We start from the raw sequence: 25,094 nt of genomic DNA, 5'->3' as shown, positions 1-25,094 counted from the left end.
CTGCATCTCTAGTTGATACTGAGTCCTCATGCTTGCCTCCTGTCTGATCTTGGCTCTCAGCTACATGAGAAGTCACATTGTCAATCTCTCTAGCACCACAGTGCTTTATTTATAATAGTATTTATGCCCAGGTTTGGAGTCTCTGAATCACTGAATGAAAATAATGATTTTTCCATAACACAAAATAACAATAATTTAATGATGGTCACCAAGCAAACAGTGGCTGAAGAGGTGAGCTACACTGGGTGTGAAACTGAGAAGGCACCACTGGACCCTGAGTGAATATCTGTCGAACTTAAAATTAACTTCACCGCGGTTCCATGGGGCGAAAGCAGAAGCAAGGGATAACGTTATATATTTTAAATTAAAGTAATTACACACCTGTTTTACACAACTGTGTAACTTTATTTCAGGTTTCCAAACGATATCCGGCAGTCTGCGCTGACGATCGAGCTCTTCCTCGTACTGGACGACTGTTTTTCTAAAAACTCCAAATATTTCTTCAGCAGCAGCAGTTAGTCGCTCATTGAAAAACTCTCTCAGATACTCAACTGAAGACATTGTTGCTTGATTACGTATGAAATACCTCTCTGCCATACACTAAGTTCATACAGCACATGACTTGTGTTGTTTACTTCCGGTGAGTGTCACACTCTTTAGTTCCGACAGTTATTCTTCCTCTTGTGGAACTATGGCAGTTTAGCCATATTTACTGCCCTCCTCCAGAAGTAACTTTACAGTTTTTTTTTCAATTTCTAACATGCGTGGTCAAATCTGAAGTCACATTGTCAAAACTCTTCACACAGTCAGCGAAACAGTGTATGTGGACCAAACTGAATCGTTTTTCATTGCTTTCACACAAAATGTATTCAGTGACCACTTTCTCCAAAATCAATGAACTATTTTCTCTTATCTACTTCAACACATGCAAAACACTATCTGCAGCACTTTTTTCAAATGCTAACAAACTGTGAAACCAAAATTGTTAAAACCACATTCAAAACAGAAAGATGGCAAATGTCCTACATTTCTGCAGCAACGAGACAGAAATATAGGAAAGCTTAGCTAACATTTACTTACATTTTATGTTTACGCCTAGAGATTTGATCAGAATCTCTTCTCGATCCATAACAATACCTGGCTTTTTTAACCTGTGATTGCAAAGAATTATAGTATTATAATTATATTATTATATATATAGTATTATATATTAGTATTGTAATTATAGTATTAAGTTAAACCCTTCCCAGTGATGTTTATATGTCTCTTCCTTCTTTAGGATTGATTTTGTTATACAGTATGCTAGTCATTTCCACTCCAGCATGACCAGGAACCCAGTAGAACTTGACATTGCAACCAGTCGCTGTAATTCTAAATAAGCTAGAATTTCATTAATGATATCAGGACAGGCTTTTGCTTTACCTCCTCTTAAGCCCCTCAGAGCAGCTGCAGAATCAGAGCAAATGAGAACTTCACTTATTCTCACCACCACAGAGCCCAAAGAATCGCCACTAGCTCTGTTGTAAAGAAATCAGCATCTCCATAAAGCTTGTCAGCAGAAAGCATGAAGTGCTCTGAAATCTCCTAGTAGATGGCTGTATTGACTCTGGACTTGATAAAACACAATGGACCACACCAGTAGATGACATGGTGCCCCAAATCATCAGTGGAAACTTAACACTGGACTTTAAGCAACTTGGATTCTGTGCTTCTCCACTCATCCTCCAGAATCTGGGACCTTGATTTCCAAATGATGTGCAGAATTTACTCTCATCTAAAAAGAGGACTTTGGACCACTGAGCAGTCCAGTTCTTTTTCTCCTTAGCCCGGGTAAGAAACTTCTGACATTGTCTCAGGAGTGACTGACACTATTGTGACACTTGTAGATCATTTCCTGGACACGTCTGTGTCACTCCTTGAAGTTCCCCCAAGTTTTTGAATCGGCTTTGCTTGGCTTTCCTCTTAAGGCTGCAGTCACCCCTGTTGCTTGTGCACCTTTTTCAACCTTCCTGACAACTTTCCATAAATATGCTTTGATCCAGCATTCTGCGAATAGCCAGCCCTTTCAGCAATGACCTGCTGCGGCTTACGCTCCTTGTGGAGGGCGTCAGTGAGTGTCCTCTGGAAATCTGTCAAGTCAGAAGTTTTCCCCATGATTGTGTTTGTGTGTACTAAACCAGACTGAGAGATTAAAGGCTCTTCTCAGGTCAACATTTCTATGATGATTTCCATGAGCTGTAAGCTGTGAACATCAAGATTAAAACAAAAAGGCCTAAAATTTTTCACTTTATGTAATGAATCTAGAATATATAAAAGTTTCACTTTTTGACTAAATTAAGGAGAAAAATGAGAAATGGGGGGAAAAAATTGGGAATAATTTGCTTATATATCATTCAATTTAACCTTTTTTGCATCCTTGGATACAAAGCATCTTATTGTACAAGCTCTGTTTTTACATTTTTGACAGGGTATGGTAGTTGTTTAGGAAAGTAAGCAGATTTCTATTCTGGAGACCCCACTTGTAATCACAGACTCGACAAAGACAAGAACACACAGAAGTGACAGTTAAGTGCTTTTAATGACAGACATGGGTGACAGGCAATTCATAGACATTTGCACGCATTTTTTTTCTGTAATAACAGTTTTGCTTTTTTTTGAGTGTTTGGAGAAATTAAAAATGGTTTCATAATATATTGCACCATCACTTCTACTTTGAACATTCTATTTTATTTGTACTTTTGTGTTTATTTCTATTTTTCTGTTTAAAATTTTTATTTTTTTATTTCCCTATAATGCTTTAATGTTGTATGTAAAGCACTATGTAAAGTCTTGCTGTTGAAATGCGCTATTCAAATAATCTTGCCTTGCCATACTGTGGTCTGAAAGTGGAAATGAGGTAGTTTATTCCACCTATAAATATTGACCTTTTATTCTTTCAAATCAATTGGCATTACACATAACTATTTTGATAATCAATTAAACATGTTTAATTTATAAACCAAACATGCAGCTAGAATTCCATCACACATAAACTCGGAGTGTATAAATATAGCATGTTCTCACTGCAGAGATCTGCAGGAGGCTTCATATAGTACTATTAAATACTCTGTTAGATAAATGGATTTTAAGTTTGTGTTCAACTTTAAACTAAAAGTGATTCCAAGATGCTTCAGTAGACATTTGGCAACACAAACAGCCATCAAGATCACAGCAATAAATTAACAGCCACTACTGTGCACTCACTGTAAAACTAACATTTTCCTCCATTTGGGAGGTTATAATTGTTTCAAATAAATGCTTTACAGAAATAGAATATGAAAGAAAATCATATACTGAGATATTTTCATGGAAGCATTTTGAACACATCTCCGCTGGAGTTTCAGCTCGATAGTTTCTTCTGTGGATCTTCAGGTTTTGTTGAAGTCTGATTTGCTGCAGTTAATTGGCTCCTCACTTTTCAGTTCTTGTGTGCTTTTTGACTACAAACCACTAGAACTGACTGGTCTCCCACATATTTTTCAAATAGAAGGCTACTGCCTTGCCAAATCACACCCTCTGCAGAATTGTTTGTTGGAGTGCTATGGCTTCTCATCAGTGTGGGCCCTTCTTATGTGGACCAACAAGCCACTGCTGAGTCTGAAATCTTTCCCACATGTTTCACAAGAATATGGCCTCTCACCTGTGTGGACTGTCACATGAGATTTCAGTTCTGATGTCCGACAGAATCTCTTCCCACATGTTTGGCAAGAATATGGCTTCTCACCTGTGTGGATTCCCATGTGCCTTTTCCAGGCTGACATGGCACAGAACCTTTTCCCGCAGACCTTGCAAAGGTACGGCTTCTCGCCTGTGTGGGTTCTCATGTGGACTTTCAAGGCACTACTTCGCGTGAAATCTGTCCCACATATTTTGCAAGCATATGGCCTCTCACCTGTGTGGACTGTTACATGAGATTTCAGTCCCGACATGGCACAGAATGTTTTCCCGCAGATCATGCAAAGGAACGGCTTCTCACCTGTGTGGATTGTCATATGGGCTTTCAACTGACCACTACGACTGAAAGCTCTCTGACATGTTTTGCAAGTATGGGGCTTCTCACCTGTGTGGATTCTCATATGCTTTGTCAACGATGAATTGTCAATGAATCTTTTCCCGCAGGTCGTGCAAAGGTATGGCTTCTCACCTGTGTGAGTTCGCATGTGGATTTTCATGACACTTTTGGCTCTGAAACCTTTCCCACATGTTTTGCAAGCATACGGTTTCTCACCTGTGTGGATTGTTACATGAGATTTCAGCCCCGACATGTACATGAAGCCTTCTCCGCAGATCTCGCAAACATATGAGTTTTTGTGCCTTTCCACTTGTCTCTGCAATGTTGACTTATACTTAACCATATCTGTGTGAGTATCATGGTGATTTTTTAACATCGTAGATTGTTTTCTGTGACTCCGGCTTTTGTTACATCTCTTCTGTGGTTCTGAATCTGCATCTCTAGTTGAGTCTTCATTCTTGCCTCTTCCCTGATCTTGGCTCTCAGCTACATGAGAGCTGTGAGAGAGGAGCTGGTGGTCTCTGTTTGGTTCTGGTTCACTGTCGTCACTTTCCTCATAAGCAGGAATCCACATAAAGGCATCGGTCTCCTGCTTCAGTACCAGCTGCTCTCCCTCCTGACTGCTGCAGAGTTCCTCCTGTTCCTCTTTAATCTGTGGAGGCTCTGGGTCCTCCTGGTCCAGACTGGAGTTCCTCTCCTGAACACAGAGCTGCTGGTCTGCGAGAACCTCCTCCTCTGTATAGACATGTTGCTGTGGGAGCTCTGGAGGGCCAGAGAACAAAAAGACAGAGTAGGCCTACTACTGTCATGGTAAAGAAAAAATGCAGACATGCGAGCAAATTAGTTCCTATCTATATTTTAACGATTGGCATTATATATATAAATCTAATTCCTCTGTTTTGTGTTATTAATATAATGAAAATGTACACACCTGTCCTGTGTAACTGTATTTCGGGTTTCAAAACGATATCCAGCAGTCTGCGCTGACGGTCGATTTCTTCTTCGTACTCGAGGGCAGTTTTTCTAAAAACTCCGAATATTTCCTCAGCAGCTGCAGTTAGTCGCTCGCTGATAAACTCTCTCAGAAAGTCAACCGAAGACATTCTTGCTTAATTACAAAGGGGGAAACGGCAGCGCTACCACATCTAATTGTACTAGCGCTTGTGTCGTTCTTCCGGTGGGTGTCACACTGTGATCGTCCGCCGACTCAGTTTTTCAACAACTTTTACAGTTTTCAGATAGAGTGACGTTGTAGGCTAATCGTATTTCGTATTCAGAACTTTTTGTACATTTGCACTTGCCTGTTGTGATATATTGGATCTGGTGATTTTATAATCAAATATTCCTTGAAACTGCAAAAACAGCAAGAGGATAAATTTACCTCAGTTTAACAGACACCCACCTTTGTTAATTACCTTAAACTGTAAATGTTTACACATACAAATCGGATTCTTTTACAGACACAGGATAGGATAGTGTATTCATTTAGTGTTTCTATGGAAATATCTTGAAACTAGAGGGTCTGGTAGCTGCATTGATAAATCAAATCACTGTGTTCCAATCCACCTGTTCCTGTAAAAAGAGTGATGCTTGTGCACATTTAGCTACAGTGGACACTGCTGAGACGAAGGGAAGCACAACATAAGTCCCCAACTCGTTGACATACTTATGAAGTGCTCAGTAACATTAAATCTACATCCACATTATACACAGAAAAGACCCTGGCTGTTGGCTCCTTTTTTTATCTCAGATGATCTACTCAGTTGACACACTTTACAGTTGACACATAATGTCCTCTAACTCAAATTAATACTCAACACTGCTACATGAAATATAGTTTATTTCTGTTTACCATTTTATGATTGTTTTTGTATACTGTATATTGTCTGCTATGCAGCAGGAAAAAAATTACAAACATTTCATTTTACAACTCGTTGTAATGTGACGATTAAACCTATACCTTCTACTGTGATAACTAATTTGACACAGCACCTACCCATGATGCCATTAAAACTTTCAGGGACCATATACAGTATAGAGAAAGCACTGTCTCTAGGAAGATGTGCCAAATTCTTGTCAACTTTATAGAGAAGCACTAGAAAGCGTCATGGTTGGAAACATCACAAACTGGCATGGGATGTTCATGGCCCAGGACAGGAGGGCTCTGCAGTAGGTGATTAAAACTGCTCACAAGGTCATCGATACCCATCTCCTGAGCATCAGTGATGTCGGTGAGGTGAGGTGCCTATGCAGAGCCCAGAGGATACTAAAAGACAGTATCCACCCAGCTACAGCCTGTTCAGCCTGTGGTTGTCTGCCAAAAGATACAGAAGTATCTGCTGTCGCACCACCAGACTGCAGAGCAGCTTCTTTCCCAGGATGTGAGATTTTTTAATTCACCCTCAGCACTGCACCATGCAAATTAGTGTATTTTAATTGCCAAAAAGTGATTGTAGTATCTACCATGTGACTGAAAGCTTGTTTCTTGATTATAAAAAAAATACTTGATTTCACTCTTGATGGTTATATTTGCTAGATGATGACCCAACCAGTACTGAAATACATTTAAAGGCCCAATATAACAAGTAGAATGTAGCTTGTCACTTGCCAAAAAATGATTGCTCCGACCTCATTACTGAAAGGTTATTTATGACTCAAAATGACTTGATTTCATTCATGAGGGTTATATTTTAGAGATTAGCAAACCCAGTCCCTTTTACCCCTTGAAATACATTTAAAGGGCCAAGCAGTAACATGTTGTTTTCCACTAGCCAAAAAATTACTGTACACTCACTGTGAAACCAACATATTTTCTGCATTTGGGAGATTGTGATTGTTTCAAAGAAATACTGTTGCTAGTAGAAGTTTAAGTAATACAGTCATATGAAGGGAAACTTATTTACCAATTTAGCCTCCTGGCCAAAGATATTTACATATCATATTTATGGAAGACATTTTACATTAAGTTACAGAGATGATGCTACTGGAATGGTGTATTCTCTCCACAGGAGCTACAGCTCAATCCTGTGGTAAACAACCAAAAACACCATATAAACCTCTCGAGTACCACAGGAATTTACTACAGAAGCATGTGGTACAGGGACCAAGGGCGTCACATTGTGTTGAAAAGTGGTAGGGACATAAGGGCTCAAATTAGGGGCGTGATGATGATACGCTTGTGTCATGAGACCTGACGATGCTCAAAAACAAGATGAGACAAGATTGGTTCTGGTTCACAGTATTTTGAAGAAATAAGAAATGCTGAAATGAATGAGTGGGAGAAGATTTTTAGAATTAAACACTTCATTTCCTGCATTTTGGAGATTTTCTGCTCCAACTTAAGGTAGAAATGTCTTCATTTATGAAAGAGAAACAAGTTGTGGCAAGCTGGTAAAGTGACAATTCATAAATAGAAAAACATAACAGAATATAATGCAGTAATCAGCAACTTTTTTTGGACAATGCACATTTGTTTCTGTAAATGACACCTGTGCCCGTGCCACAGAAAGTGTGGCCTATACTTAACCACCATTTGTTTTTTGTGCAAAATCATTATCTGCAAAGTATCAACACGGCAAACACGTCTGTCAGTTACAACTGGTAGGAAAGAGTACCAAACAGAGGTAGATGTGCTGTACTTTGACATCCGTTGAAAGCGGAACAAAAGGCTCCCGCACTTCCACTGTCGGAACTTAACAGTGTGACATCCAGCGGAAGTAAACAACTCGAGCACTAGTATCGTTACATTCGTGCATATGTTGATTAAGCTGGAAGGCGATATTGCAGTCGTAGCGCAGCTACATATTTCATTTATAATTAAGCAACAATGTCTTCAGTTGAGTACCTGAGAGAGTTTGTCAGCGAGCGACTAACTGCAGCTGCTGAAGAAATATTTGGAGTTTTTAAGAAAACTATCATCGAGTACGAAGAAGTGATTGATCGTCAGCGCAGACTGCTGGATACCGTTTGGAAACCGGAGTTACACATGACAGGTGTGTGAAGCTTAATAACACACAACGCAATAATTCGATTTATATGTTATCCAAATTGTTTGAAAATACTGATACTAATTTGCTGGCATGTCTTCATGTTATCTTTACCATCACAGTGGTGTCCCTTTTTTTTTTCTCGGTCCCTCCAGAGCTCCCACAGCAACATGTCTGTACCGAGGAGGTTCTCGCAGACCAGCAGCTCTGTGTTGAGGAGAGGAACTCCAGTCTGGACCAGGAGGACCCAGAGCCTCCACATATTAAAGAGGAACAGGAGGAACCCTGCAGCAGTCAGGAGGGAGAGCAGCACGTACTGAAGCATGAGGAAAGTGACCACAGAGAACCAGAACCAAACAGAGACCACCTGCTCCTCTCTCACAGCTCTCATGTAGCTGAGAGCCAAGATCAGGCAAGAGGCAAGCATGAAGACTCAGGATCAACTATAGATGCAGAGCCAGAATCGAGTAGTTACCATCATAAAAGCAGAAGTCACAATATGTACTACCCTAACTTACACTACATACACCGTAATACTCAGACAGATAAACATTATTTCCAATGTGACATATGTGGAAAAGTTTTCAAGTATAAGTCAAGATTGAATACACATGTGACAATGCATACAGGTGAGAAGCCATATTCTTGCAAAACATGTGGGAGAGAATTCAGACTTAATGGTGACTTAACAGTCCACATGAGAAGAGCCCATACTGGTGAGAAGCCGTACTGTTGCAAGACATGCGGGAAAAGATTCTGTGATGCGTCTCATTTGGCAAGACATATAAGACTGCATACAGACAAGTAACGTCGGATTTGCATAATATCTTTGAGACCATTCAGTTTTAGTGGTTAATTTTCAATTGTCAGAATAACAACAATGATATCAAGATTTTTTGAACTAAACTTGTTTTAACTTCATGACTATTAGTTATGTTTCTGTAGTAACAGTATTTCTTTTAAACAATCAGACTCTCTCAAATCTTTGTTGCACAGTGAGTTCATAGTTCCTACAAATGTTTCACCTGTTACAGGTTCAGTGTGTAAGTTTTAGTGGCATCTAGTGGAGAAGGTTATGAATTGCAACCAACGGCTCACTCACCGCCCACCCCTCCCTTTGAAGCGCGTAGAAGAAACTATGGTGGTCAACACGCTCTGTCGGCTCTGCTAAATACTACGTGTGATTTGTCCAAATGCCACTTTTCTTCTTACTCTTAAAACAGATTACTGCTACTACTACTACTGCTTCTTTGTATGTATTCAATGTAGTGATGAAACACGTTCTGTAAAGCAACTTGTCCGCCACTGTAGAAACATGACTGCACAACGTGGTGACATCCATGTAGGGGGGACACATTTTTATTTAGAAATGACTCATTCTAAGGTAATAAAAACATAACAGTTTGTAAGGTCTTTAAACACCACTGAGAATAGTTGTTTACATTTTACATTGCATTTCTGTCAATAGATCCTCCTAAATATTACACACTAAACCTTTAAAAAAAATATATATATATATATATATATATATATATATATATACAATTTTTTTAGACTACCTCAGTTATATGAGTGGATTATGAACTCTGATGATGTTGAAGCTGAGAAACCCTCTCTCTAGTGGTGTTGAGTCACATGTTGTCATCATGCCAACTATTGTGTTTTTTTGCCTGCAGCATGTCATTTGATTTTATAAAATTATGTATTTTGTGATTGGTTCAACTTGATCATTTTCATTGTTTTTAGAGGTGATGCGCAAACACAAACTGTAGATGATAGACTTAATGGTGCTGTTAGTGAAACAGCCTAAAGGCCACTTCTAGGCTGTAGGATGCCCACCTCCCAAAAAAAGTAACCACCTGTCACTGTGACACAGACCGCAAGAACTGTGATTGGTCTGCTTGGTAGCGTCGCATTTCCTCCTACATATTTCCAGCTTGTCCTCCTTCTGCTTCGACCGGTTCAAGGGTCTTGCATATCAACTCCTCCAGCACCTTCTCTCATGTCTCCGTTTTAGTAATTTCACTAAACTGTTGCTCAACATTGATCAGTTCCAACTCCAACATGATCCACTCAGTTTCAGTCAGGATCGTTTGTAGTAGCATACACCAAGCGTAATGGCAATTTTCAAGTTTTCCAATATCCTTTTGCCTAGTTACTCCGGCAGGAGTGAAAACTTATATAGACACATTAGATTTGTGGTTGAGTTTGTTGTTTATTGCAGTAGCAAGAAGCTGTACAAAGAGATGAACATACCAGAACTGTGTGCGCTCGTGCTACCTGTGCCTACCATTTCCTGTCACCTATGCTCCTCTGTATACAACCCTGTACGTCTAATGACTGCCACCATGTGTCTGAAATGCTAATGCTAACTATATCTAAACAAAATAAATATGACATGCCAACAGTCAATGTAAATGGCTCCTACACCAACAAAGAAGAAACTGAACACAGTGGAACATAGAAACCCCACCGCCAAAATAGCGTTTACTAGCGTAACGCACAAGTACTGTATAAATGCTCACGGCGTAGACTCAACACAGAAGTATAAATTGGCCTTAAGCAGTAGTAATGCAGTTATTGTGGTCTGTAAGTAGTAGTTTGATGTTTATGTTTACCATGCCGAGCTCAACCTTTTGTTTCTTAGGTGTATGAATGCCTGTTTCTGTGTTTGCACATTGAGAGCATTTGCTGGCCAATAAAACTGATTCATTTCCATTTCCATAATTGTCATAATGGCAACAACAGCCTTTTAAAATCATGGGATATTTAGTTTGGTGAGGATTGTGGAGATCATCTTAAAAAACATCAGAGACAGACTTACTGGATTTAAAAATTTGAAGCCCAGTACTTAATGAGGAAATAAATTTCAGACCTTTTTTAAGTAAACTGGTGTAGTCCTGTAGTTGGTCTTGGTGTTATTTAGGTTATTTAATTTTTATTGTTATAGTTAGTTATTACTGTGACTATTCTTTCATAAATAGCCTACTTGTGGTATATTTACTATGATATGCTGGTGTACTGTAATTTAGCCTCCTGGCCACTAATTGGCTATATAATGACTCACAACTTTCCACTCTGGTTGACTCCCTTTCCACCCACGCCCAGAGGTGGACCACTAAGTGTGGGTTTGAAACCGGTTGACATTCTCCTCTTTGTAATTTTTTTTACTTTGAGATGCCCTAAACTAATAAAGGCATTTTAACTACATCCTTTGCTTGGTGCGAGTGTGCCTTAAGTAAGCTCAGGTGCTTCCCTTTTTCTATACTTACTTCCACACTAGACTAATTTGACTTCAAGAGCACCTTGCATTCACCTGGAGTTCACTACTTTACAAGTGTGAGCAGCCGTGGTATTTTGTCCTTAAGATTTGACACTGTTTGGTAGATTGATCAGTGGAAATGTCTCACATGGAACAAGCATACAGGTGCTGGTCATATAATTAGAATATCATCAAAAGGTTGATTTATTTCAGTAATTACATTCAAAAAGTGAAACTTGGATATTATATTCATTCATTACACACAGACTATACACACAGATATATTTCAAATGTTTATTTCATTTAATTGTGATGATTAAAACTGATAACTAATGAAAATCCCAAATTCAGTATCTCTGAAAATTAGAATATAACTTAAGACCAATACAAAAAAGGGATTTTTAGAAATGTTGGCCAACTGAAAAGTATGAGCATGTACAGCACTCAATACTTAGTTGGGGCTCCTTTTGCTTGAATTACTGCAGCAATGCGGCGTGGCAAGGAGTCGATCAGTCTGTGGCACTGCTAAGGTGTTATGAGAGCCCAGGTTGCTCTGATAGTGGCCTTCAGCTCTTCTGCATTGTTGGGTCGCATCTTCCTCTTCACAATACCCCATAGATTTTCTATAGGGTTAAGGTCAGGCGAGTTTGCTGGCCAATTAAGAACAGGGATACCATGGTCCTTAAACCAGGTACTGGTAGCTTTGGCACTGTGTGCAGGTGCCAAGTCCTGTTGGAAAATGAAATCTGTATCTCCATAAAGTTGGTCAGCAGCAGGAAGCATGAAATGCTCTAAAACATCCTGGTAGACGGCTGCGTTGACCTTAGACCTCAGAAAACACAGTGGACCAACACCAGCAGATGACATGTCACAACAAACCATCACTGACTGTGGAAACTTTACACTGGACTTCAAGCAACGTGAATTCTGTGCCTCTCCTCTTTTCCTCCAGACTCTGGGACCTTTATTTCCAAAGGAAATGCAAAATTCAGAGAACATAACTTTGGACCACTCAGCAGCAGTCCAGTCCTTTTTGTCTTTAGCCCAGACGAGACGCTTCTGACGCTGTGTCTTGTTCAAGAGTAGCTTGACACAAGAAATGCCACAGTTGAAACCCATGTCTTGCATACGTCTTGAAGCACTGACTCCAGCTGCAGTCCACATTTTTCAATGGGTTTTGTTTCACAATCCTCTCCAGGGTGGGGTTATCCCTATTGCTTGTACACTTTTTTCTACCACATCAGTTTCCGGTTGCCATGGGATGGTTGACGTTGCCGATGTACTGCGGTAAGCGTGTTGACGCATTTCCGTTTCCGGTGCTTGTGTGTTGGTAGTGTGTTGTGCTGCTCTCACTAAAATACCAGTTAAATTTGTTAGATTACAGCGGCCAACTGTCCGCTAAAAGCACTCACAGTTCTTTCCATCTTTTAGTGACTGCTGTTTAATCTCATAGTTGTTCAAAAATGTTGGTAGCTAACGCTACAGTACTTTAGCATAGCCGTTAGTGACATTAGCTCAGCAGCTAGCGATGGCTTCTCCTTCTCCCTCTCGCTCTCCTACTTTCTCCTGCTCAGTGTGTCAGATGTTCAGTTACTCCTCTGCCTCCATTTAGCGGTAATGGTACGTGTAATAAGTGTAGTTTATTTTTAGACATGGAGGTGAGGCTCATTGATTTAGAAGTCCGGCTCCGCACCTTAGTAGATCAGTCTTTAGCTACTGTAGCTAGCCAGTCCCCGGTAGTCGGTGCGGAACAGCCTGAGTTAGCCTCTGGTAGCCGTCCCCCAGCATCCCCTGTGCAGCCAGGAACGGGTGGCTGCGTGACTGTCCGAAGGAGGAATAGTCATAAGCATTCAAAGCCCACGGGGCACTATCAACCAGCTCCATTTTGAGAAAAGTGAAGTTAGCGAAGCCAGCGGCCATAGTTAAGTGCATCCCTGGGGCCAGAGCGACATTGAGTCTTATTTGAAACTGCTGGCTAAGGATAAACATAAATACAGTAAGATTGTTATTCACGTCGGCGGTAATGACTCCCGGTTACGGCAATTGGAGGTCACTAAGATTAATGTTGAGTCGGTGTGTACATATGCAAAAACAATGTCGGACACCATAGTTTTCTCTGGACCCCTACCAAATCTGACCAGTGATGACATGTATAGCCTCATGTCGTCATTCCGCCGCTGGTTGTCGAGGTGGTGTCCAGCAAACGATGTGGGCTTTGTAGATCATTGGCAGACTTTCTGGGGAAGACCTGGTCTGATTCGGAGACAGCATCCATCCCCCTTGGGAAGGAGCAGCTCTCATTTCTAGAAATCTGGCCAAGTTTATTAGTGGACCAAATCCATGACAACCCAGAGTTGAGACCAGGAGGCAGAGTCGCAGTCTAACACACTTCTTTGCCCTTCTAATTCAGCAGTTACCCACCGAAAACCCTACGCAGAGTCGCAGTCTAACACACTTCTCTGCTCCTCCATTTCAGGAGTTACTTAGTGAAAACCCTATAGTGACGGTGTCTGATTTATTTTGTCTTACTGAAACCTGGCTGGGTGATGGAGAATATGTTAGCCTAAATGAATCCACCCCTCCCAGTCATATTAATACTCAAATTCCTTGAGGCACAGGCCAAGGAGGTGGAGTTGCAGCTATCTTTGACTCTAGCCTACTAATCAGCTCTAAACCTAAACTAAACTATAACTCATTTGAAAGCCTTGTTCTTAGTCTTTTACACCCAAGTTGGAAATCACTGCAACCAGTTCTTTTTGTTATAGTGTACCAAGCACCTGGTCCGTACTCTGAATTCTTATCTGAATTTGCAGAGTTTTTGTCAACTTTAGTCCTTAAAACGGACAAAGTTATTATTGTAGGGGATTTTAATATTCATGTGGACAATGAGAATGACAGCTTCAGTACTGCGTTTATCTCTCTTTTAGATTCCATTGGCTTCTCTCAGAGTGTTCATGAACAGACTCACTGTTTTAACCACACCCTCGACCTTGTTTTGGTATACCGTATTGAAATTGAACACTTAATAGTGTTCCCACAGAATCCCTCTTTATCCGACCACTGTTTGATAACTTTTGAGTTTGTATTGCTGAACTACACGCCATTGGGCAAAAATTTCTATACAAGATGTCTGTCTGATAGTGCTGTAGCTAAATTTAAGGATGCGATTCCATCAGCTCTAAATTCATTATCTGATCACAAAGTAACGGAGGACTCCTATGCTAATTTCAGTCCCTCCCAAATCGATCATCTTGTTGATAGTGCTGCAGGCTCGCTGCGAATGACACTCGACTCTGTAGCCCCTCTAAAAAAGAAAATACTAAAACAAAGACGGTTAGCTCCATGGTATAATACTGAAACTCGCAAATTAAAGCAAATACCGCGGAAACTTGAGAGGAATTGGCGTTCCACCAAACTGGAAAATTCTCGTTTAATTTGGCAAGATAGTCTTAAAACTAATAGGAAGGTCCTCCGTAATGCCAGAGCAGCGTACTACTCGTCATTAATAGAGGAAAATAGTACTTTAAAGTAGCTGTAATTAAACCTCTTCTGAAAAAGCCCAAACTTGATCCAGATGTTTTAGCCAACTATAGACCTATATCTAACCTTCCATTTCTCTCTAAGGTCCTGGAGAAAGCAGTTCTTAAACAGCTGTGTGACTTTCTACAGAGCAATAGTTTATTTGAGGATTTTCAGTCAGGATTTAGAGCTCATCATAGCACAGAGACAGCACTGGTGAACGACCTCCTTATTGCATCAGACAAAGGACTTGTCTCTGTACTGGTTTTATTAGATCTTAGTGCTGCATTTGATACCATTGGCCATCAGATCCTATTACAGAGACTGGAACATTTCATTGGCATTAAAGGAACCGCTCTAAGCTGGTTTAAGTCCTATTTATCAGACCGATTTCAGTTTGTATATATTAACGATGAGTCCTCCATGCACGCCAAAGTTAGTCATGGAGTTCCACAAGGATCTGTCCTCGGACCAATCCTGTTCACTTTATATATGCTTCCTTTAGGCAATATTATCAGGAAATATTCCATAAACTTTCATTGTTATGCAGATGATACTCAGTTATATCTATCGATCAAGCCAGATGAAACTCATCAGTTAGCTAAACTTCAAATGTGCCTTCAGGATGTTAAAACCTGGATGACCTGTAATTTTCTAATGTTAAACTCAGATAAAACTGAAATTATTGTTCTGGGGCCCAAGCACCTCCGTGACGCATTATCTGAAGATGTGGGTTCGCTTGATGGCATTGCCCTGGCCTCCGGCACCACCGTGAGGAATATTGGAGTTATCTTTGATCAGGACATGTCGTTTAAGTCTATCATTAAGCAAATTTTAAGGACCGACTTTTTTCACCTACGTAATATTGCGAAAATCAGGGACATCCTAAAAATGATGCAGAAAAACTAGTCCATGCATTTGTTACTTTGAGGCTGGATTACTGCAATTCCCTATTATCAGGCTGCTCGAAAAAGTCCATTCAGCTGATCCAGAATGCTGCAGCACGTGTTCTGACAGAAACCAGAAAAAGAGATCACATTTGTCCTGTTTTAGATTCTCTGCATTGGCTTACAGTAAAATCCAGAATAGAATTTAAAATCATTCTTCTTACCTACAAAGCTCTTAATGGTCAGGCACCATCTTATCTTAAAGAGCTCATAGTACCTTACTACCCCACCAGAGCACTGCGCTCCCAGAATGCAGGGTTATTTGTGGTTCCTAGAGTCTCCAAAAGTTGACTAGGAGCCAGAGCGTTCAGCTATCACGGTCCTCTGCTGTGGAACCAGGTTCCAGTTTGGGTTCAGGAGGCAGACACCATCTCCACATTTAAGAGTAGGCTTAAGACTTTTCTCTTTGATAAAGCTTATAGTTAGGGCTGGCTCAGGTGAGTCCTGAACCATCCCTTAGTTATGCTGCTATAGGCCTAGACTGCCGGGGGATTTCCCATGATGCACTGAGCTCCTCTCTCTTCTACTTTCTCTCACTCTCTATGCAACTTCATCCCATTAATGCATGTTACTAACTCGACTTCTCCTCTTTCCGGTAGTCTTGTGCTTTCTCGTCCCTCTCCTCTCTCCTCCTTTCACTTCCTGCAGGTGTTTCTGGCTCTGGAGCTGTGGAGCCTAGATCTGTGGTTGCGAGTCACCTGCTGCCCCCGTGTTCCTGCTCAACACCCTCTGCTACAATTATTGTTACTAGTCCTATTGTTATTATTGTTATTATAATCATTAACATTATGATTATTATCATTAACACTACTATAAATATCTGTACCATTTTTCATTTAGTCTATAGCAACGTCACCTTTACTGTCTGTACCTCTGTGTGTATACTGTGTTGGCTGCCTTCCATCCCTCTCACCTCTCTCTCTGTTCCTTTCTTGCCCTCTCTCTCTCTCTCTCTCTCTCTCTCTCTCTCTTTCCCCTCAACTGGTCGAGGCAGATGGCCGCCCACCCTGAGCCATGGTTCTGCTCGAGGTTTCTGCCTCTTAAAAGGAAGTTGCCTCCTTGCCTCTGTCGCCTAGTGCTTGCTCTTGGTGGGAATTGTTGGGCTTCTGTAAATAACATCACAAAGTACGGTCTAGACCTGCTCTTTTATGAAAAGCGTTGTGAGATAACTGTTGTTGTGATTTGGCGCTATATAAATAAAACTGAATTGAATTGAATCTTTTCCTTCCCTTCGCCTCTCTATTAATGTGCTTGGACACAGAGCTCTGTGAACAGCCAGCCTCTTTAGCAATGACCTTTTGTGTCTTGCCCTCCTTGTGCAAGGTGTCAATGGTCATCTTTTGGACAGCTGTCAAGTCAGCAGTCTTCCCCATGATTGTGTAGCCTACAGAACTAGACTGAGAGACCATTTAAAGGCTTTTGCAGGTGTTTTGAGTTAATTAGCTGATTAGAGTGTGGCACCAGGTGTCTTCAATATTGAACCTTTTCACAATATTCAAATTTTCTGAGATACTGATTTTGGGGTTTTCATTAGTTGTCAGTTATAATCATCAAACTTAAAAGGAATGAACACTTGAAATATATCAGTCTGTGTGGAATGAATGTATACATTATACAAGTTTCACTTTTTGAATGGAATTACTGAAATAAATCAACTTTATGATGATATTCTAATTATATGACCAGCACCTGTATATGCAGTGGACGATAACTACAAGTACTGTACGTAAGTACAAATATGATTGTCCTCAGATGGTCAAGATTGCGTGTAAGTTCCACACATGAAATCCTGAACAAAATCAAACCTAACTAGTAGTAATGTTTAGCTAAGTATTTTTATGCTAGCAAGTTAAAGTAACTTTACAGTATTTTTTATTTCATATTTATTTTACACACACACATCATCATTTTTAAGGACAAATTACAATGGTAACAGGAAGGTTATTGTGTGAAAAGGGGGAACCCCAAAGAAGCTATTAAAGCTTTTAAGAGGGGGCCCAATATCTACATACAACATATAACATTCAAGAAAAAACTCACGCCATAAAAACAAATAAATATAAATACAACACAAGCACTACAAACAAACAAAAGATCGATCCCAGAACAAATATAACACTTCCAAAATGATCAAAAGTATATGTTAAGAGCAAGTTTTGCTTCAGATTTTTTTTTGAAAACGGAGACAGAATGCACCAATTTAAGGTTTTCCTCAAGCTTGTTCCAAATCTGCAGACCTCTACAGACTACACTCAGACTCGTACATTTCAAACGTTGTACAAAGCCATTGTGGAATTTATATATATTAAGAAAGGAAGAGGGCCCAAAATGGATCCCTGAGGGACTCCACATTTAATGGGTTTGCTTATTGAAATTTGTTCATTGATACTTACATACTGCTGTCTACCAAATAGATAACTTCTGAACCAGCTAAGGGCTAATCCTCTCATTCCATAATGGTGTAATTTATTTAATAGGATGTCGAAATCAATAGTATCAAACGCCTTAGATAAATCTAAAAAGATACCAATACCACTCTCGCCTTTATCAATGGCATCATTGATCTTTTCAATCAGATTGAGTACCGCCATACATGTAGTTCTTTTCTTCCTAAAACCATATTGAGAAGAAGCAATAATATTAAGTTTATCAAGGTAGCCATATAGCCTATTGTACACTACTCTCTCTAAAACTTTAGAAACTGTGGGCAAGATTGATATCGGACGATAATTGCACATGTCATTTTTATCCCCAGATTTGAACACTGGTACAATTTTTGTCCTTTTTGGTACAGTTCCAGCAAGCAGAGAGAGATTAATACAATAAGTCAATGGCTCCCTGATATTAAATGCTATGGCTTTCAGAATTTTACTACAAATTTCATCCTCACCAGCAGTATTCGAACTTCGTAAATTAGTAATTATTTTATAGACTTCATCACAATTAGTTGGTTTCATAAAGAAAGAATTTGCAGAAGAACCCCGCAAATAATGGTCGAAAGTGATCCCCTGAGGCTACTATTTTATTAAAGAGTTTTTCCCCAATAGAATTAAAGTAATTATTAAAATTATTTGCTAAATCAATGTCTTGCATATATTTATTATCCAAAGTAGGTGCACTGACATGTGGATGACATGTATAATTTTAAGGTGTACTTAGAGCTTTGTGGTGGTGTTTCTAAATTACCAAGACATCCTGTAAAATGTCAAGATCCTGGTAAACTTTATTATTCCACAAGGGGAAATTCAAGTGTAGCATATACAACACACACATTGTTATTTGGTGAATTGTTGTTAATAATCGCATGCCATATGTTCATGCAGAAGTTGATTCTGTGTTTGATATTGTGTTTTTTGTAATTGTTGATTAGGTGGTGAGTAGTTTTGCTGTGCATGGGCAGTACAACAAAAAAAACAACAATATATGGCTGGAGGTGAAGAGATCTGCAAGGAGTCGGGATTGTAACAAGTTTTTGACCGTAAGTTTGCTAAACAGGATCAAGTGTTGTTGTTTTTTTAAATGGTGGACAGCATAGGCTGGTAATGGACCAGGCCTTTTGTAAAATCTGGATTAAAAAGTTCACTCAAACCTTTCCTTGACTCTTGTGGAATTTTAAGTAAACTGGGTACACTGAATTGTGGATATTTGGACACAAGTTCAGAATCAGAAATACTTAATTGATCCCAGAGGGGAAATTCTTATGTCACAGTTGCACACTTATCAAGGCATCAGGAATAGAAATAATAATTAAAAATAGGCAGAATAAAGACTATATAACCGTATAAACATAAAATATAAAGAAAAATATAAAGGAGTGTGAGTATGTACAATATTTACAATATTAAAGAATCGTTATGGTATTAAATTGTTATGGTGAACACTAATGAATAAATAGCAGCAGAGAATATTGCACATTAATTATTAAACAGATAATACTGCACAAAAACAGGTAATAATGTCCAGTATAAATAACTAAGGGCCCATGTGTCAGCCACAGAGAGGGAGGAGTTATAGAGTTTGATGGCCACAGGAAGGAATGACTTCCTGTGGTGCTCTGTGGTGCATTTTGGGGGGATGAGTCTTGCACTGAAAGTGCTCCTGTGTTTGAGCAGCACGTCATGGAGTGGGTGGGAGACATTGTACAAGATGACATGTAGCTTGGACAGCATCCTCCTCTCTGACACCACCGACAGAGAGTCCAGCTCCACACCGACAACGTCACTGGCTTTGCAGATCAGTTTCTTGAGTTTGTTAGCGTCTGCTACCCTCAGCCTGCTGCCCCAGCATGCAACAGCAAACAGGATAGCACTGGCTACCATAGACTCATAAAACATTGTCCGGCAAATGTTGAAGGACCTCAGGACCTCTTTCCTTAGATCCCCAACAAGCTCCTTAGTCTTTGTCATGTTGAGCTGCAGATGGTTCTGCTCACATCATGTGACCCAGTCCCCCACCACAGCCCTGTACTCAGTCTCATCACCCTTGCTGATACATCCAACCACAGCATCAGAAAACTTCTGAAGGTGACAGGACTCTGTGTGGTAGTTGAAGTCCATGGTGAAGACGTTGAAGAAAAAGGGAGAGAGGACCGTCCCCTGCGGGGCCCCAGTGTTGCTGACCACGCTGTCTGACACACAGTGTTGCAGGCGCGAATACTGTGGTCTGCCAGTCAGGTAGTCAACAATCCAGGACACGAGGGGGGCATCCACCTGCATCGCTGTGAGCTTCTCACCCAGACGGTGTTGAAAGCGCTGGAGAAGTCAAATAACATGACCCTCACAGTCCATGTGTGCGTAGATGTGGTTGAGCAGGAAGAAAGGAATTATTGGTCAATAAAGTATCCTGTACAATGCTAGCATTATAAAATATACATCCTATACAATGTACAGTATACAATATAAATAATCTAATATAATAAAGTCTTATAAATCTGATCAAATCTAACTAAACTGCTGTAGGCACAAATGATTCGCTGTACCTTGTTCGAGTTTTCTGCACCGGGAATCGACCTTTGACCTACTACTGTTCCAGAATTTCATGGAGGGGACATTGAGGATCTGATCAGCCTTCTTTAAGAAAAAGTCATTGTACTGCTGTGTTGCAAACACCTGATCAACTGTAATGATCCGACTTGCCGTCATGATCATGCACTGCAGTTTGGCATGATCTTGAATATGCATGTTCCCGAAGGTGCAGATCAGGTCAAAGAAATTAAACACTCAACAACCTCTGTTGTAGTTTGTTAGACTTTATCCGTGCGCATTCACTGAATCTTAAGTGATCATTAATTTTAACTCCAAGGTACTTGTAAATTGAGACCCGCTCATTTAATTCACCATTAATCTTGGAAGGGGAGACTATTATTACTACTAAAATCTTTAACCATCTCCTTTGTTTTCTTTACATTGACCTCTAAGATAGCTGAACACCACTGAATAAAACTCTGTGTCTCCCTCTCAAAATCCTCAGCTGATGAATTGTCAGATTTTAGTAACCTTACCAGTGCTGTGTCATCTACATAATTAAAATAAGCGTGAGCTGAAGCTGTAGCCGGGCATTTCTTGGTGTACAGAATGTATAAAATGGGGGGCTCCTGTAAGAATTTGTTACTCCACAAAATAAGCTTGGTATTCACTGCAAGATCCACCAATTTGTCCACCAACAGGTGGGGTTGGATGGTATTAAACGCACTGCTAAAATCCACCAATACAAATAAATAAATTATTGATCATAGTCAGTGGCACATCTTCAACACTTCTTCCTGCACGGTAGTCAAATTGGTTTGGAACCAAAAGTGGTGACACCTCAGATTGAATTAACATAATCTTTTCAAATCCTTTTATCACTGCATATGCACAATTATAGACCTTTTTTCACAGGTTGGGGACTCTCCCAGTGTCCAGTGACAGCTGGAACAGGTTCTGTAAAGGCCATGCCAGCTGTTGCACACATGCCCCTGAAGTCTTACAGTAGATGCCCTCTGGCCTAATAGCTTTGCAAGGATGTGATCTTATTTCATCTAAAGAAATTACATTATCCACATCTGCCATATCCTTCTCTTTCATGATGGCCTTAGCCTGTTCTAAATTAAAATCACGTGTGTCAAACCTACAGTAAAGATTATTTAAGTAATTTGCCATATCGAGTTCATTTGCAACAATCATTCATTGCCTCTTAGGCGCATGGCCTGCGATTGTTTAGAATCCCTGCCATGCTCTTCTAGCATCATCTTTAAAAACACATTCTAATTTTTCTTTACATGATACCTTACAATCAACCACCTTGCTTTTAATCTTTTCTGCAGAACAAACACATTTTCTGATTAAGACGTTGGTTAAAGTCAAGGGTCACCCAGGGCTTGTTGTTTGCTTGTAGCGGTTTTACACTGATTCTAAAGTGCGTTCATGAAACAAACATAATTTATTTTGCTTGAGCACCACAAATCCAGCTACTGCCATGGGAAGGCATGAGATTGCAGAGTCCCTGGAACCAGTCCCCCAAGTAGCGTTTCTGTGTCAGTCCTCATTGCTACTGCCTACAGGTGTGCTGGAAGAAGAAGTGATGTTGCTAGTGCAGCTCTGAAGCATTAAAATCCAAAAGGACACAGTAAACTCACTGTCGACTCTCCCTGTTATGCTAACATCACATTGTGAACAACAAATCTGTGTTTAAACTATAGAAGCAATCTTCTTGCTGAGACAAACCAGCCCCTCCTCTCTCTACCAATGGGAGTGTAATGTTAATTTTGATTATTTGATGATTCGTGTGTTTATTGTTGTTGGAGAGCAGAGCAGAGCAGAGCAGGAGACATGTTGTGTTTTTGGAATAGTCTGTCATCAATAATTATTAACTTTTGCAAGACATTTGTTATGTAGCTGTCATGATAATAATACATTAGAATTCCTAGAACATGTCTCGCCAGGAGTTCAGCTCTATGGTTTCTCCTGTGTATGTTGATTCTCAGGTGTTTTTCAAGTTTGTGGTTTGAGTAAAACCTTTCCCACGAGTGCTGCAATTATGTGGCTCCTCCAAACTGTGAGTTCTTGTGTACTTCTGACCACAAACCACTAGAACTGAATCATCTCCCACATATTTTACAAATACAACACTACGTCTCTTTATGCAACCATACACACCTTGACAAGTCAGACACACCACAGTATCTTTTCCCACAGGTGTCTCAACAGTATGGCTTCTCACCTGTGTGTCCTCGTGTGGACTTTAAAGACACTGAAATCTTTTCCACATATCTTGCGTGAATGTGGCTTCTCACCTGTATGTGGTTTCAAAAGAGCTGATGTCTGAATTCAATACATGCATCCAGCTACTTAATGCTACTGTTAAGTTCCCACAGTGGAAGTGTAGGAGTTTTTTGTTCTTTTAACTGATGGGATTCATTCAAAATTATGTGTCTATTGTCAGTGGCAAGGATGTAAATCTACCAATTCATTGCACAGGGACATCCTTTGTAAACTACTATTTTTAACAACCATCTTTTTTGTTACTTTGTAGATAATACTTTTACATAAAAATGTAACAAAGTATTTAGGATTAAGTAGAAATACAACCATGTAATACATAGTACATTCAAAATGTTAAAAACAAAAAAGTACTATAAGAAAAATATATTTTAAAAAAGACGTTAACATGGATTATTATGCAGAATGGCCTGTTAGTGCCATATAATTATATACTATTTGATTACTGATGCCATAACGTGTAGCACTTGATGTAGTAGCAAGTGTAGGTGGAGTGCAGTTTTACCTATGTTGCAACCATAGGATTTAGGATTAGATAAAGTAACTTTAGCTGTTATGTACATGTTTTTGAGGTAAAAGAACTACAATACAGCTTACATGGAAATTGTTTTATGCTATTTTTAGTTTTCAGGCTTGTTTCCCATCAACCAAACTGTATCTACTGTAACAAGTGGCATTAAACTGTTCACAAAACTCTTTGAGAACAACAGGTGCGTTTGACCTCATGCAGACTATCAATTCGGCGAAAACCAGTCGCAGTCATCTCGAACGCACCTATTATTTGCTTCAATTTACTTCCTTTTTCTTCTTTGAGGTTCATCGGCAGCTTGCGTCCTTCGTGTTGCATTACTGCTATCTTCTGGTGGTAGTTAATGTCTACATTGCCTCCCCCCCACAGGTTTGTCGTCATCCCTCTTTCTCTTTAGGAAGCTGACCCAACATCTCTGCCTTGTCCACTTCCACCACTCTCTGGAATTCTCTTTAATCCTGCTTGTTAGCCTGTCGTTTTTTATTTCTTCCACCATGTCCTTTCTCTCTAAGATATAGTTCCTGCAACTCAGAAGCACATATTCTACAGTTTCTGGTCCATGACAACGTACTCAAGAGACCGGTCAGATGTTTTCCTATTTCTACAGTGTCCTCTTCTTAAATTAGTCACTATGTTTTTCACAACATCCAATCTATTTTGAATAAAATGTGAACTTCTTCCTCTTATCTCCTCTCAGTGCTGCTGCCACTGATTTTCATTCCATATGATGCCCTTTCCCACCTTTTTTGAGTTTTATACCTTACCGATGTCTAAGTTTTCCTTTTTAACACCTTGTTTGGCCAGATTTTTCACCTCTCGTTACCCAGAATGCCAATATGTGCAGGAACGCAAATTAATGTGACCTCAGCGCCTTCAGTTTTTACTCTTGTTTGTGTTGCCATTATTTCAAATGTCCTGATGATTTCTGGATGCACCTGCCTTAAGACTGTACTGAGTTACAACAGACTAGAACAGTATACACCTTCGAATTTGAAGTTTTTGCATATCCCTGCTATGTGGATAGGAACTGCAGCTGCAGAACCTGTATTATCAGGATGTTTTGATCCGTGAATAAAAAGCTGCACATACTCTGTATGTCTCAACTGTCTCTAAATTCTTTTCATACAGTTTCAAATGAGAATTGTGGTAGTTTTCTCTGGGAAAGTATATTATTTTTTCTATACTGGCATTTAACTGATGTCTTTTTGAGCTATTTTGAAAACAATTTCAAATAAAAACTACTACAACTACTACTCATGCACAATGGTCCCTTTCAGTGTTACTGAGGCCAGAAAGTGTACATAGCATCTTTAGCAACAGCCAGTTGAGGTGGAGCAAATAATTGTTTTAAAAACATAGTTCACATAGTAATTTATATTTTAATACGGTATATTTAATAAGACAATTATAAGCTTTAAATTTTAAATCTTAATCAGCAAAATAACTATGGCTGTCAAGTAATTGTAGTGGCCATAAAAGTACAGTTGTCTGTGAAATGTAGTAAAGTAGAAGCATGTGTAACATAAAATGAATGTAATCAA

General features: G+C 39.7%; 2 protein-coding genes across 2 annotated transcripts; one reads left to right on the top strand and one right to left on the bottom strand.

The window, feature by feature from the left end:
* Window positions 1-2,559: 2,559 nt before the first annotated feature.
* LOC119892102 (zinc finger protein 501-like) lies at window positions 2,560-5,244 on the bottom strand. Its single transcript, XM_038704200.1, has 2 exons — window positions 4,983-5,244; window positions 2,560-4,813 (listed from the first exon to the last, which is right to left on the bottom strand). The coding sequence occupies exons 1-2, from the start codon at window positions 5,152-5,154 to the stop codon at window positions 3,579-3,581; spliced, it is 1,407 nt and encodes a 468-aa protein (XP_038560128.1). The 5' UTR covers window positions 5,155-5,244; the 3' UTR covers window positions 2,560-3,578.
* Window positions 5,245-7,770: 2,526 nt separating this feature from the next.
* LOC119892094 (zinc finger protein 37 homolog) lies at window positions 7,771-11,247 on the top strand. The gene is made up of 2 exons (XM_038704190.1): window positions 7,771-8,043; window positions 8,193-11,247. The coding sequence occupies exons 1-2, from the start codon at window positions 7,878-7,880 to the stop codon at window positions 8,843-8,845; spliced, it is 819 nt and encodes a 272-aa protein (XP_038560118.1). The 5' UTR covers window positions 7,771-7,877; the 3' UTR covers window positions 8,846-11,247.
* Window positions 11,248-25,094: the final 13,847 nt, after the last annotated feature.

Source organism: Micropterus salmoides, unplaced genomic scaffold (assembly GCF_014851395.1).
Source record: "Micropterus salmoides isolate LMB-PRFRI ecotype aquatic unplaced genomic scaffold, ASM1485139v1 Ms_hic_scaffold_7, whole genome shotgun sequence".
Lineage (NCBI taxonomy): Eukaryota > Metazoa > Chordata > Actinopteri > Centrarchiformes > Centrarchidae > Micropterus > Micropterus salmoides.
Note: the sequence above shows the minus strand (reverse complement) of the source record. Positions and strands in the feature narration are given on the sequence as shown.

Excerpts from the sequence above, each read along its gene's own strand:
- LOC119892102 (XM_038704200.1), bottom strand. The coding sequence starts at position 5,154 with ATGTCTTCGGTTGACTTTCTGAGAGAGTTTATCAGCGAGCGACTAACT. Across the intron at positions 4,814-4,982 it reads AATACAGTTACACAGGACAG|AGCTCCCACAGCAACATGTC; the intron begins GTGTGTACATTT and ends CTGGCCCTCCAG.
- LOC119892094 (XM_038704190.1), top strand. The coding sequence starts at position 7,878 with ATGTCTTCAGTTGAGTACCTGAGAGAGTTTGTCAGCGAGCGACTAACT. Across the intron at positions 8,044-8,192 it reads ACCGGAGTTACACATGACAG|AGCTCCCACAGCAACATGTC; the intron begins GTGTGTGAAGCT and ends CGGTCCCTCCAG.